We start from the raw sequence: 15,913 nt of genomic DNA on the forward strand, positions 1-15,913 counted from the left end.
TCTTTAATCTACTTACTTTTTTTATTTCAAAAATATACTTTATTCATAAAATGCTTTGATGATCTGTACAACTGGACATGCCATACATATGTAAACATTCCATTTGTTTGCATACCGAAAACAGAGTAATCATTCGTATTTACAGGTCTGTACAATTACATTTTTAGCTGAAGCGTCAGCAGAGCCCAAATGACTGCGCGGGCCCCCTGTTCTTCTTTAGGCAGGCAGATGTTACACGGTGGTCTTTCCCCACCGCACCTTGGCGGCAGCTGCCCCAAGCTTCAGCGCGTCCCTGAACACATAGTCCTGGACCTTGGAATGTGCCAGTCTGCAACACTCAGTCGGGGTCAACTCCTTCAGCTGGAAGATCAGCAGGTTTCGGACCGCCCAGAGAGCGTCCTTCACCAAGTTGATGATCCTCCAGGCACAGTTGATGTTCGTCTCGGTGTGCGTCCCGGGGAACAGGCCGTAGAGCACGGAGTCCCGCGTCACGGCGCTGCTCGGGACGAACCTCAACAAACACCACTGCATTCCTCTCCAGACTTCTTCTGCGTAGGCACATTCCAGAAGGAGATGTGTGACAGTCTCGTCCCCCCCGCAGCCGCTTCGAGGGCAGCATGCGGTGTGGCTGAGAGTCCGGGCGTGCATAAATGATCTCACAGGCAGAGCCCTTCTCACCACCAGCCAAGCCATGTCTTGGTGCTTGTTGGAAAGCTCTGGCGATGAGGCATTCTGCCAAATGGCTTTGACAGTCTGGTCAGGGAACCGCTCGATAGGAATTCGTCCTCTCCTTTTCCCGAAGGGTCTCAAGGACACTATGTGCTGACCACTTCCTGATGGACTTGTGGCCAAAGGTGTTTTTCTTCATAAACTTCTCCACGAAGGACAGGTGATATGGAACGGTCCAACTACTCGGAGCGTTCCGCGGCAGCGAGGCCAGGCCCATCCTTCGCAACACCAGGGACAGGTAGAACCTCAGTATGTAGTGACACTTGGTGTTTGCGTACCGGGGATCCACGCACAGCTTGATGCAGCCACACACAAAGGTGGCCATCAGGGTGAGGGTGGCATTGGGTGTATTTTTTCCCCCGTTGCCCAGATCTTTGTACAGCGAGTCCCTTCGGACCCGGTCCATCTTTGACCTCCATATGAACTGGAAGATGGCCCGGGTGACTGCAGCGGCACAGGTTCTGGGAATAGGCCAGACCTGTGCCACGTATAATAGCAATGACAGTGCCTCACACCTGATGACCAGGTTTTTTCCCGCGATGGAGAGCGACCGTAGCGTCCATCTGCCAAGTTTCTGCCTCATTTGCTGATACGCTCCTCCCAAGACTTGGCGCACGCCCCAGCCCCTCCGAACCAAATACCCAGCACCTTCAGGTGGTCGGTCCTGACGGGGAAGGGGATCGAGGATTGGTCGGCCCAGTTCCCAAAGAGCATGGCCTCGCACTTGCCTCGGTTTACCTTGGCCCCTGAGGCCCGTTCGAACTGGTCACATATGTGCATGAGTCTGCACACGGACAGCGGATCCGAGCAGAAAACGGCGACGTCATCCATGTACTGGGAGGCCTTAACCTGCAGGCCCCGCTGCCAGGAATAGTCACCCCTCTCAGGCTCGCATCCTTCCTGATGGACTCGGCAAATGGCTCTATGCAGCACACAAACAAGGCAGGAGAGAGAGGGCAGCCCTGCCTGACTCCAGATCTGACTGGGAAACTATCTGATTCCCACCCATTGATTGAGACTGCACTGACAATGTTGGTGTAGAGCAGTCTGATTCAATTGCAGATTCCCTCCCCAAAGCCCATTTTGGAGAGAACATCTCTCATATACCTGTGTGATATCCTGTCAAAGGCTTTCTCCTGGTCCAGGCTGATCAGGCAGGTGTCCAACCCACTGTCCTGCACGTAGGCGATCGCATCCCTGAGGAGCGCGAGACTCTCAGCGATCTTCCTGCCCGGCACAGCACAGGTTTGGTCAGGGTGAATCACCGACCCTAGAGCAGACCTGACCCGGTTGGCGATTACCTTTGACAGAATTTTGTAATCCGCATTCAACAGTGAGATTGGTCTCCAATTTTTGAGTTCCTCCCTCTCCCCCTTCCGCTTGTAGATGAGGGTGATGATGCCTTTCCTCATGGATTCGCTCATGGTACCTGCCCGAAGCATACTGACATACACCTCCAGCAGGTCCTGGCCAATCAAGTCCCACAGAGCGGAATAGAGCTCGACCGGTAAGCCATCGCTTCCGGGCCGAGGGCCTTTGTCAGCTCGTCCAGAGATAGCGGCTGATCCAGCCTCTCTCGTGTTCTGTCGTCTAAGACCTCCGTGATAGAGGACAGGAATGACTGGGAGGCCGTGCTGTCGGTCGGCTTCGCGTCATATAGACTGGCATAGAAGGATTTACTGATCCTCATGACGTCAGCCTGAGATGACGTTATCGAGCCATCTTCTTCCTTCAGGCTGCTGAGCACAGAGCTCTCTTTGTGCACCTTCTGGAAGAAGAAACGTGAGCACGTCTCGTCCTGCTCCACCGAGCAGACCCTGGACCAGAAGATTATCTTGGAGGCCTCCGAGGCAAAGAGCGAGGCTTGCTGGTCCTTCACCTCCTTGAGGTCCTCCGTGACATCCACTCCAATCGTCTGCAGCAGGAGCAGGTTCTGCATACTTTCCTGAAGCTGGGACAATTTTCCCCGTCTCTCTCTCACCTCCTGAACACCTTTGAGCATGAAGAACCTCTTGATGTTCCCTTTTACTGTTTCCCACCAGTCCGCTGGGGACTCAAAGAGGGGCTTCACGGTTCTCCAACCTGCATAGTCCCTCGAGCTCCTCAATATTTTGCGGGGTCAACAGCTTTGTGTTCAGCTTCCACGTTCCCTTACTAGCCCGCTGCTCGTCCTGTAGGTGACAGTCGACCAGCAGGAGGCAGTGGTCAGAGAAGAACACCGGCAGGCAGTACAGGTCCGCTGCTTCAAACCCGCAGCACTCCAGCAAAACCTTCTTCACAAACCCTGTCCGATTGACCGGTGTGCGCTCCTCCACCTTCTTCACAGTCACCCTGACTGTGTTGCGAATGCCCTGGCCAGGGCTGCGAGCGGCTACTGAGCCCATAGCTCTGAGGTTGGCTGGTACCTGAATTGGCGTTAGGCCGAAGCCAGCATAAAGATCCACCAAGAGCAGGTCAGCACAACCAAACGATCCTCCAACGTCCAATCACGATCCAGCGATGGTCTCTAGCAGCTCCGACGACTCACAACACGATCCCCTTGGTTTCTTCCCCGCCAGTACACGTCTGCTGCGTCGCACCTGCAGCACTCGAACAGAATCTCTTCCTCTGGTCCTCAGGAACTACACATATTCCGAGCCAAAAGGCTACTTACTTTTTTTTTATTTCAAAAATATACTTTATTCATAAAATAATTTGATGGTCTGTACAGTTGGTCATGCCATACATATGTAAACATGTACATACAGAGATCAGAATTTATCATTTTTACACAGGTCTGTACATTTTTCAATCATATGCCCATATATTTAGCTGAAGCGTCAGCAGAGCCCAAATAACTGCATGGGCCCCCTGTTCTTCTTTAGGCAGGCAGACTTTACACAGTGGTCTTCCCCCACCGTGCCTTGGCGGCAGCTGCCCCAAGCTTCAGCGCGTCCCTCAACACGTAGTCCTGGACCTTGGAATGTGCCAGTCTACAACACTCAGTCGGGGTCAACTCCTTCAGCTGGAAGATCAGCAGGTTTCGGACCACCCAGAGAGCGTCCTTCACCGAGTTGATGATCCTCCAGGCACAGTTGATGCTCGTCTCGGTTTGCGTCCCGGGGAATAGGCCGTAGAGCACGGAGTCCCGCGTCACGGCGCTGCTCGGGACGAACCTCAACTAACACCACTGCATTCCTCTCCAGATTTCTTCTACGTAGGCACATTCCAGAAGGAGGTGTGTGACAGTCTCGTCCCCCCCGCAGCCGCTTCGAGGGCAGCGTGTGGTGCAGCAGAGAGTCCAGGCGTGCATAAATGATCTCACAGGCAGAGCCCTTCTCACCACCAGCCAAGCCATGTCTTGGTGCTTGTTGGAAAGTTCTGGCGATGAGGCATTCTGCCAAATGGCTTTGACAGTCTGCTCAGGGAACCGCTCAAGAGGATCCGCCCTCTCCTTTTCCCGAAGGGTCTCAAGGACACTCCGTGCTGACCACTTCCTTACATGTCGGGTGATTTTTCAACCTCCAGAAACAACCAACTTTCCCCCAGCCCGACTGGATCTGACCCAAATACCTGCACCTTTTGGAGCACCTGACTGCATGAACTGATGCGACTCAACCGTTGCCACGAGAACCATGACAATGAATAGACCAGTCACTTTCCTGTTTATCGAAGGCCTGACCTGGACATTGATCGACAACCCAACCTCATGGAGATCTGACTTTGAGGCCTCACTAGACAGAGAACAAGACCCTTTAGAGTGCCCAAGGCCACAACCATTGTCCAGGATCCCATCAAATGCACCCGAACGGTAGACTGCCAACACGGACTCATGGGCCTGACCAGAGGCAGCCCTTACCTAGGAAATGCCTGCAGGTGAGACCGAAAAAACATGGTTTCAAATCCCACCTCCCCAGCATACTCCTGGCAAATGTACAAGTTACTGAAAACAAGCTGGATGAAGTTTAAGCTAAACTCACCTACTGAAAAGAGTTGAGAGACTGCTACGTGCTCTGTTTTACAGAGACACAGCTCACTCCTACTTTACCTGACTGAGCCTTACAACCTGATGCTTTTTCAGGTCACAAGATGGCCCGCACAACAGCCTTAGGCAAGGCAAAGGTCTTATGGGTCTGTCTCCTAATAAACACCTCTTGGTGCACGGACGTGACGACTCTGGTGAATTATTGCTCATCAGACCTAGAAACACTGTTGGTGAAGTGCCGTTCCTACTACCTGGTGTGGGAGTTCACTTTCGCTATCCTGACAGTTTACATCTCACCTCAGATAGAAGTGATGAGTGAAGTTGATGAAGTATATATTGCCACAAGTAGCCTCGAGACGGAATACCCCAAGATCTTGTTCATTGTAGCTGGTTACTTCAATCAGGCCAACCACAAGATTGCCCTACCAAAATACCATCGACACACCTCCTGTCCCACCGGAGGCCTAAATACCCTTGACCATTGCTACATTACCAAAGATATCTACCGCTCCATCCTCTGCCCACATTTTGATAAATCAGAGTAGATGGCTGTGCTCTTTCTCCTGGCTTACAAGCAGAAACTGAAGCATGAGGATCTGGGACAGAAGGTTATACAGTGCTGCTCTGACAAAATGGATGAACTCCTACGTTACTGCTTAGAGTAGGTGAACTGGTCCATATTCAAGAGCTTAGCACCAAACCGAAATGAGTATGCCACTACCGTCACAGACTTCATCAGTAATTGTGCAGAGGACTGCACGCCAGAGAAGTTAATCGGAGTGCTCCCCGACTGGAAACCATGGATGAACTGGGAGATGCATTCCCTACTGAAGTCCAGGTCTGAGGCATTCAAGTTGGTTGACCCTGATGTATACAGGAAATCCAGGTTTGATTTTTTCAAAGCCATCAAGGCTGCCAAGAGACAAAAACAGACTAAATCCCAGACTAACCCCCTGAAAACACGTCGACTGTGGCAAGGTTTACATGATGTAATGGGCTGCAAAGTGAAGTCGAGTCGAATTGCCGACAGCAATGCATCCCTCCCTGATGAGCTCGATGTATTCTAGGCTCGTTTTGAACAGAAGGCCAATGAAATGGTGTATTTTTACCAACAATCACCATGCAAACGTCAGATCGGCCTTCTTCAGATTGAACCTACGGAAAGTGACTGGCCTGGATGGAGTCCACAGCTGTGCACTCAGATCCTGTATGGACCAGTTGGTAGGAGTATCACAGATATCTTTACACTCTCTGTACTATGATGTGAGGTCCCCACCTGCTTCAAGAAGATCACTACCATTCCGGTGCCAAAGAAAAACCAAGCAGCATGCCTGAATAACTATCGCGCAGTGGCTCCAACATTCATGATTATGAAGTGCTTCAAGAGGTTAATAATAGCACATATCAGCTCCAGCATCTCAGGTTGCCTTAATCCACCACAATTCGCCTATTATCACAACAGGTCCACAGCAGACACCACCTCCTTGGCTCATCTGGATAATGACTTCACCTTCGTCAGACTCCTATTTATTGACTTTAGCTCTGCCTTCAGACACAATAATTCCAAACAAACTCCAAGACCTAGGACTTGGCACCTCCCCTCTGCAACTGGATCATCATTGTGACCCACAGACCACAATCAGCAAGGATAGACGACAATGCCACCTCCATGATAGTCCTCAACACTGGTATCCCACAAGGCTACATACTCAGCCCCTTACTATTCTCCTTACACACACACACATGACTGTGTGGCCAAATTCAGCTCTAACGCCACTTACAAATTTACTGATGACTGCAATGGATAAAGACAACAATCTCTCCCTCAATGCCAGCAAAATGAAGGAGCTGATCATTGACTTCAGGAAGCGGAGTCAAGGTCACGCCCCTGTCTGAATGAATGGAGGTGGCCAAGTGCTTCAAGTTCCGAGGAGTAAATATCAACAACAATCCATGTTGGTGCTACAGACATGAAAGCACACCAACATCTCTATTTCCTCAGAAGGCTAGGGATCTTCAGCATGTCCAAAATAACTCTTACCAATTCTTATAGATGCACCACAGAAAACAGCCTATGTGGAATCATCACAGTTTGACATGGCAACTGCTCTACCCAAGACGCTAAGAAAATACAGAGTTGTGAACACAGCCCAGTCCATCATGCAAACTAGTTTGCCTTCCATTGACTCAGTTTACACTTACTGCATCCTCGGGAAAGCAGCCAACATCATCAAAGACCCCTCTCACCCACTCTCTTCCACCCTCATCCGGCAGAAGGTACAAAAATTTGAAAACATGTACTAACAGATTCAAGAAAAGCTTCTTCCCTGCTGTCTTATCTTATCAGACTTACAAATGGACGACTCATATATTAGAGTTGATCTTTCTCTGCTATATTCTGCATCTTGTATTATTATCCTGATGTACTTATGTATGATTTACCTGGATAGCATGCAAAACAATATTTTTCACTGTATCGTGTACATGTGACAATAATAAGTCAAATCAAAACAAGTTGCCAGATTATGAATGACTTGCCATAGTAATTCACATGTCCCAAGAACGATCGCATTTGATACACATTCTCTGGTCTAGGGGCCTTCATGATGGCCTCCATCTTCATGGACACCTCGTGTAGTCCCTCACAATCAATTACATGGCCCAAGTACTCTATGCAGTCCCTAAACAACACTCGTATTTCTCCCTTTTTACTTGTAAGCTGTGTTCCTGCAAGCATTTAGAGTTTCTTCCACGTTTTTCAAATGCTCCTCTTCATAGGATCCAGTATCTAAAATATTGGTGAGAAAACCTGGCAACCCACTTAAAATTTGGTCAATCACATGTTCCTTCATGACCCTATCTGCAAGTTGGCCTGAGACAGATCCATTTATAACACATTTTTTCCCCCAGACAGTTCAAAGGAACAGATCCTTAATGCATGAAAGAAGATATTGATTCAAACACAGGGTTGAATTGAATGTAACCTTAAAGTCACTACAAATTCTGACCGGGCCATCTGTTTTTAAACCTGGGACGATTGGAATGGCCCATTCACTGCTGGTTACTGGCTCCAACACTCCCAGGAACTCCAACCATTCCAGTTCTGCTTCCACTTTCACCTGGATGGTGTATGCTATTGGATGTGTCTTCATACTCCTTGGATGAGCCTCCCACTTCAACTGATATTTAATTTCTACTTTTTTCATTTTCCCAGAAATGCCCCTGAAGATGTTCTTATACCTGTCCCAAATCTCTTGTAAACTCGATTCTAAGTCCACCAGCCTATTAACCATGCCCCAGTTTAACTTTAATTTCTGTAAACAGGAGCATCCAAATAATTAGGAGCAGTCATCTTTCATAACATAGAGGCAGATGGGTGCACTGGTCCCTTAGCTGTACTTATACCTGTACACAGTCCTTCTTTAGCACCAATTGTTCCATCTATGCCCACAGTGTAATCCTGGCAAGCTTCAATGCCATTGCCTTTAACTTTCTCCTAATATTCTGAATCTGCGCCAGCATCCAATTCCATGTTTATTCTCTTAACTTTAATTCGGGACGAGCCCAGACCGAAACCCTGCTGACTCTGGGTCTCCTGCTTCTCCAGCAGACCCAGCTGACTTCCTGGCTGACGGTACGAACTTTCTGTCTTGTCCTCTGAACTGTTCTCTTTAAATACCACTTCTCTGCCTTGAATTGAACTTGGCAATTTCAGTCCATATGGCCCATTTGCTTAACCCACGGCAATGGGCTTGTTGAGTGCAACACTGACTTCTTGAGACCACTCGTGGCATTGTACAGTTGGTACAGCACTCCATTGAGTTTCCACTATTTTAAGTACCAGGGTATCGTCACTCAACTGTGTTGCTTCTCAGGCAGCCAACTCCATCAAGGTAGCAATTTCGAAAGCCAGGTCTTTCCTTGCTAGTAAGTTCTGTTGAATGGCTTCATTATTGGGGTATACAAACCAAGTGGTCCCACAAAGCTTTTGGAGGAATCCTCCAAATTCACAATGTTCTGCTAACTTTTTGAAGCTGGCTACAAACTGGGCATGAACTATTCTTCATAGTAGCTAAGTAACTATATTCAATTACCACTGCTGCCATCATAGTAGCAATGTTGCAAAATAATTCACATAGTTCTTGGTATGTCTTCTCCGCCACTTTTTCTGATTGCACCAGACTCCTTCGAATCAGCAACACTCAAGGTAAAGAAACATTTACTTTACAGCACAATAATTCCAATGATTTAAACAATAAGGCTACGTGTTATTGGAACAAGTCTATGATATATTGTTTTCAACGGTACTCAGGAAAACTAGTGCCATTATGCCTTCAAACATTTTACTCTTCTTCAAATACATCAAAATCAAACTGCTTGGTGCATAACGTCCATTCTGTCTCTTCATCAAATGGTCCCAAGGCTCGAAACTGGACCGCCATTTTGTTTTCGCCCGCCACTCGAGTCTAGTTGCCATTCTCAGCCCAACTTTCCTTAGTAAACACTCGTCACATCATTCGCTCCTTCACTGACTGTACAAGTGTATCATTTTTCCCCAGCATCAGTTGCAGTCTGAGTCCCCTTGCGACCACTCTCTTCAATAACTTCGGTCAGCTCCCAAGTGAATACTCCCCTCCTCAGCCGTTGGCTGCGGTCCCAGTCCTCTCATGACTGCACCCCTTCCAGTGTGTACTATTCTTTCCTGGGGTGTCATCCACAGCCCAAGTCTCTTCATGATCACTTCCCTCAATGTTACCTGAACAATTCTGCACCATTTTTGAAGTCCTGGTGACATCCTTCGTCCTAACTAAAAGAAACACATTTGCACAGTTTGTGGTTCAGATCCCACTTTCATTGCCAGTTACGATGTATTTAGTGGTTCTGGTGAATTACAAACAACACAAAGTAGGCGGAGGGTAGACGAGAACAAGCAATACATCCTCTCATGTCCGCAGTCGGTCTCAGACTACCCCTCTAGCTCTCAGCACCATGTTACCATACCTATTTCCTTAAAAGGGGAAACACACACTCAATTACACACAATTACTGTCATACGTCAAGCTTCAAGAGATCAGTTGTACCTTGCATAGTCATTGTTAAGTTGTTGACACTTTTGCTAACAACATGTTAAACAAGAGTTTCAGAAGGCAGTTGTGAGTTCTTGTGTTGATTACAAATGGGTGGAGACACAAAACCATAATAAAGACAGCAGCATGTACAGCAAACAAATAACAAAAATCAAAATATTTGCTAGTATCTGTATCAAGGTGTATGCAACTTTTAAGAACATAAATGGAAACTTTGTTAAAAATCACAACACCAAGTTATAGTCCAACAGGTTTATTTGGAAGTATTAGCTTTCAGAGCACTGCTCCTTTATCAGGTGATTGATGACCAGGACAATCACCTGATGAAGGAGCGACGCTCCGAAAGCTAGTGTTTCCAAATAAACTTGTTGGACTATAACCTTGGTATTGTGTGATTTTTAACATTGTCCACCCCAGTCCAACACCGGCATCTCCAAATCATGTAAACTTGATTGGTGACCTACCAAGGTTCCAGAGAAGGCACAAAGTCAGCAATGTCTGAACATTAGCAAGGCGGAAGACAAACTTGTCCGTGAAGTGTTACTGAAAACAGCCTGGAGAGACTTTTAACAAATAAAAATCACTGGAAACGGTGGATAGAATTAAGGAAAAAGACCAAATAACTCACGAGGGAGATAAGGGAAAACCACCCTACTCTTTTCATGGATATTACTTCAGGCTAACAATTCAATCTGACCCTCCATACAAATTGTACCCAATGTCACAGTTATTCCCATCTGGTAAAAAAATAAAGAATTTTTGCTACAATTTCAACATTTACAGGCAGAAAAGTCTGAATGAAAATCCACGTTTAAAATTCGGTCAGAAATGTTAATTCATTCGAAACTCATTACTGTTGGAAAATCAAGTCTTTAAAGTTAATTGTAATTTCCCGGCGTCTTTAAGCAAATGTATCCTCGTTTCCTCAGTGAAATAAATCAAAGTTATTTTTCTTTAAGAAGGGGGAGACTGGAAAGGCTCAGGACGGTGATTAATCTACAATATATTAAAGTGAGCGGTGTGTGTCTGGCGGGCCTGAAGGGAAGGTCTGTCCCCTACACACGGAAGGCCCCGGCTTACCATCGGGTAAATCTCCCGGAGGAACCGCTCCCGGTCCACACTGTCATACACCAGCACGGCCGCCCTGCCCTCCGCTTCCATCTTCACACAGTCCCCCCGCCCGCCCGCCACAACTACCGCCCCCTCCCGGCCCGGAGGCATGGCGCACGCACACTTCCCGCTGCGAGGAGGATACAGCCTGGTCCTGGGTGGGGGATACAGCCTGGTCCTGGGTGGGGGATACAGCCTGGTCCTGGGTGAGAGGTGCAGACTGGTCCTGGGTGGGGGATACTGCCTGGTCATGGGTGAGAGATGCAGGCTGGTCGAGGGTGAGAGATGCAGGCTGGTCCAGGGTGAGAGATGCAGGCTGGTCCAGGGTGAGAGATGCAGGTTGGTCCAGGGTGGGAGATGCAGGCTGGTCCAGGGTGAGAGATGCAGGTTGGTCCAGGGTGGGAGATGCAGGCTGGTCCAGGGTGGGGATACTGCCTGGTCCAGGGTGAGAGATGCAGGTTGGTCCAGGGTGGGAGATGCAGGCTGGTCCAGGGTGAGAGATGCAGGCTGGTCCAGGGTGGGGGATACTGCCTGGTCCAGGGTGGGGGATACTGCCTGGTCCAGGGTGAGAGATGCAGGTTGGTCCAGGGTGGGAGATGCAGGCTGGTCCAGGGTGGGGATACTGCCTGGTCCAGGGTGAGAGATGCAGGTTGGTCCAGGGTGGGAGATGCAGGCTGGTCCAGGGTGGGGGATACTGCCTGGTCCAGGGTGGGGGATACTGCCTGGTCCAGGGTGGGGGATACTGCCTGGTCCAGGGTGAGAGATGCAGGCTGGTCCAGGGTGGGGGATACTGCCTGGTCCAGGGTGAGAGATGCAGGCTGGTCCAGGGTGGGGGATACAGCCTGGTCCAGGGTGAGAGATGCAGGCTGGTCCAGGGTGGGGGATACTGCCTGGTCCAGGGTGAGAGATGCAGGCTGGTCCAGGGTGGGGGATACTGCCTGGTCCTGGGTGAGAGATGCAGGCTGGTCCAGGGTGGGGGATACTGCCTGGTCCTGGGTGAGAGATGCAGGCTGGTCCAGGGTGGGGGATACTGCCTGGTCCTGGGTGAGAGATGCAGGCTGGTCCAGGGTGGGGGATACTGCCTGGTCCTGGGTGAGAGATGCAGGCTGGTCCAGGGTGGGGGATACTGCCTGGTCCTGGGTGAGAGATGCAGGCTGGTCCAGGGTGGGGGATACTGCCTGGTCCTGGGACAGGGATACAGCCTGGTCCTGGGTGGGAGATACAGCTTGGTTCTGGCTGGAGGATACTGCCTGATCCTAGAAGAGTGATACAGCCTGGCCCTGGGTGCGGTGTACAGCCTCGTACGGGGGGGGGGGGGGGGGGGGGGAGACCCAGCCTAGTCCTGGAGGGGGGGGGGGCGGGGTGATACCCAGCCTAGTCCTGGAGGGTGTGATACAATCTGGTCCTGGGTGGGGGATACAGCCTGGTCTTAGGAGGGAGATCAGCATGGTCCTGAGAAAGTGGTACAGCCTGGAGCAACAGGCTGGTCTAGGGAGGGAGATAGGGAGATACAGACTGGTCCTGGAACAGAGGGTGATACACATTGATTCTGGGAGGGAGATATAGGTTGCACCTGGAAGGTCATCATTTGGGTGGGGGATACAGCCTGGTCCTGGGAAGGAGAAACATAAGAATCCTGCATGAGAGAAAGATACAACATGGTCCTGTGGGGAGATAGAGAGATATAGATTGGCCTTGAGAGGAAAGTACAGATTGATTTTAGGTAGGATATACACATAATTCCTGGGAAAGACCAAAATGTTACCTAACTTCTTAAAGCAGGAAAAAGTACACACGAAGTTAGTGTCATAGGCCAGATCAAACACCCTCAGACTTCTTATTTTATTTAAATTCAAGTGTTGTGTTCCAGATGTGATCTGATTAGTCCACTTTAAGCAAAACACACTTCATTCTTACAAAACAGTTAAAAACAGAAAAAAAAGTCACAACTTTACTCTCTTGAAATATTTAATAAAATAATATATTATTTTATTAAACACTGAGCAACAACTCTTCCAATATAGCAACACCCCAAAAACACACCTTTGCAAAAGCAAATTCAGCAAAACAGATTTTCTTCGTGTACTATCTCCCTTCCAGTCCAGGAGAAAGGAATACTGAAATAAACAATTTAGCAGCAGAGACACAACTCAAGCTTTTTGCTGCAGCAGACAGAAAGAGAGATGTATCTGTCAGTTTCAACATCCAGTTCCAAACCCCACTGAAAGCAAAACAAAAACCTTGGATATCTGTGAACCTGAATCCACCCATTCAAGTTTCTTTAATACAGTCAGGGAGCTCAAAGTTGCTTTTGAAGTGGTCCATGTGGTTTCTCTTCAAGAGAAACAGTAAAGAACAAATCACTCTTAAAGGCCCAGTACAATCACAACAGAAAACATCTTCGATATATTTTATAGACTAAATATGGCACACCAAAAATAAAAAGAATGGCTGAGAAATACATCTCATCTATTTCTTTCCATAAACCTTTAACATTCTTTCATTATAACACATTTTACTGTTATTAGTTTTAAACACTAAAAGAGATTTACAAACATTTATGGTCAGAATCAAAACTTCTCACTGTAAAAAATGACCTAAAAGTATGCACATGTGCAAGATCAGGTCGAAGAATATTAAAACATTTTTTTGTCTAGAGGATTTTTTTCACAGCTACAATTTATGAAAATCTAATAGGGAATTGTTTTCTCCTGAGTTGAAAAAGCAGAGTTTTATTTTATTAATTCACAGGAAGTGGATGTCATCGTGTAATAAGTGCTGGCCAGCCAAAAGGCAGTTAAGTGTCAACCACATTGCTGTCAGTCTGGAATCACAAGTAGACCAGACCGGGTAAGGACAGCAGATTCCTTCCCTAATGGGCAATAGTGAATTAAATGGGTTTTTCCTGATAATTGACAATGGTTTCATGATCATCATTAGTCTACTAATCTTTATCAAATTCAAATTCCACATCTTCTATGGTGGGATTTGAACCCTTGTCCCCAGAACACTAGTAGGATCTAGGGATTAACAGTCTAGCAATAATAACACTGACAAGCTTATTATTATTCATGGAACAGTTCTTTGAAAAGAATAAAGCCAAAGAAAACAAGTTCCCAGGTCACACTCTTAATCCATGACAAAGTTCGTGTTTGCATTCAGGTTTCGTAGTAACATTGTAACTGCCCCTTCCATAAAATGAATTTGTTTTCTTGGCCTTTATCACTGGAGTTGGACAATGAAGAAGCTCGGTAAATGACCGTTATCAACTTCTTTCACTTCTGGAATCAACCCTGATATATTCTTCTCATTTACCTGTCAGCTTTTTTTAGAGCCTTTCCAATCAAATCTATTGAATCTCATTTTTAGCAAAAGTAAATTGTATCAAATATCATCAACCCTTCCCAAGCTATCTCCTCTTTCCCATCGAATCACCTACTGTCATTTCCAACCAATTCCTTCCCATGTCATCCCAACCACCAATCCCATGTCAACCCTCATGGAAACAATCTCCCCTACTACAGGTACACAACCCTTTGTCCGAAAACCTTGGGGCCAGTTGTTTTTCCGAATTCAGATATTTTTGGATTTCGGAATAAATGACATTTTCACTGTGAAATAAAAAAAATTACCTAACAGCAGACACACGTGTGAATAGTACAAGTGCTGAGACACAATTGATGCCTGCCAGTGCTGGGCCATGCCACCAAGTCACATCTGAGTGATGGTGTGGGTTTGGAGTTGGGTCACCTGGTCACACGCCAAAATGACGCTCCGCACTTCACAAAAATAAATTCGGATTTCGGAGCTTTTCTGAATTTCGGATAAAGGATTGTGTACCTGTAGGATAATGTTACTGGTGTTTTGTCCATGTGGTTGCTGTTCTCCATTCACCTGACCCTCATCACATCCCGTTGTTGTCACTGCCCACCATACACCAGTCCACCATGTGTCTCACATCTTACTTCTGTTGGGTTATGCTTCAGTTTGAATGCAGTATATCTTTAATTAAGAGAAATGTTTGTAATATTGTCATCGTGTGACCCAAGGAATAGTAAGGTCCAGATTCCAACCTAACGGTTGTCATTTAAAGCATGACCCACTGATGAATGTGTGCTATATTTTCTAACCAAATAGCTTTGCATTAGCCTAGACACTGAAGTACTTGTGGCTATAATATAATTGGAAAGTGAGGACTGCAGATACTGGAGATCAGAGTCAAGAGTGTGGTGCTGGAAAAGCACAGCAGGTCAGGCAGCATCCAAGGAGCAGGAGAATTGATGTTTCGGACATACGTCCTTCATCAAGAGCTCACGATTCCTGATGAAGGGCTTATGTCTGAAATGTTGATTCTCCTGCTCCTTGGATGCTACCTGACCTGCTGTGCTTTTCCCGTACCGCACCCTCAAGTTGAATATATGTGGAACAGGAGCTGTAATAAATGTCTTTCAGCACATCCAGTTTTAATGCCACTGGAGCTGAATTAACACATCAGGGCAAAAACGGTGGCAGATCATGGGAGGAAGTTGATGTGTGTGGCAATTGCTGCCCACCAAATTAACCCATCAACGGTCACTTAGATTGATCCAATGAAAACAGTGAAGAGAGGGAGGAGCAGGCATGATAATAAAGTCAGATGCAATGCTGCATATTCCAGAATGTTGGCCTAAGGAGCAGACGTAATATTGAAATAATTTCCAGGCTAAAGGCACAGGTTTGGGGAGATCAATAATAATTGTGACACATCATGTGCACCAAACAATGAAGATAAAGTGACAGGAGAGCCTCCTCCACCTCCAGCATGAACCTGGGATGGAGCCCTGTCCTGAGACAGTTCACGGGATGGTGGTGAATTGAAGGGTCTTCCAGTCCGGGATCCGCACTGTGGAGCAAGATGAGATGTGCTCACTATTCTTCTTCTAGAAGGTATATGAGGAGAACACCGTGCTGGGCGGCCTAAAGGAAGGAGATAGCTCGGTAATGTCATCTCAGTCTGACATCCTGAGGATCAGCAAAATACTTT

At 47.4% G+C, this 15,913-nt stretch overlaps 1 protein-coding gene across 2 annotated transcripts in view; it reads right to left on the reverse strand.

The window, feature by feature from the left end:
• tyw5 (tRNA-yW synthesizing protein 5) overlaps window positions 1–10,951 on the reverse strand; it is a 64,098-nt gene extending 53,147 nt beyond the window's left edge. For both annotated transcript variants that reach the window (XM_043692958.2, XM_043692957.2), the window contains exon 1: window positions 10,861–10,951. In XM_043692958.2, coding sequence (XP_043548893.1) covers window positions 10,861–10,941 — 81 coding nt within the window. In that variant the 5' untranslated portion in view covers window positions 10,942–10,951. The remainder of the gene's footprint in view (window positions 1–10,860) is intronic.
• Window positions 10,952–15,913: the final 4,962 nt, after the last annotated feature.

Source organism: Chiloscyllium plagiosum, unplaced genomic scaffold (genome assembly GCF_037043375.1).
Source record: "Chiloscyllium plagiosum isolate Xiang-an unplaced genomic scaffold, Cpla_swu_hap1 HiC_scaffold_7, whole genome shotgun sequence".
Taxonomy (NCBI): Eukaryota; Metazoa; Chordata; class Chondrichthyes; order Orectolobiformes; family Hemiscylliidae; genus Chiloscyllium; species Chiloscyllium plagiosum.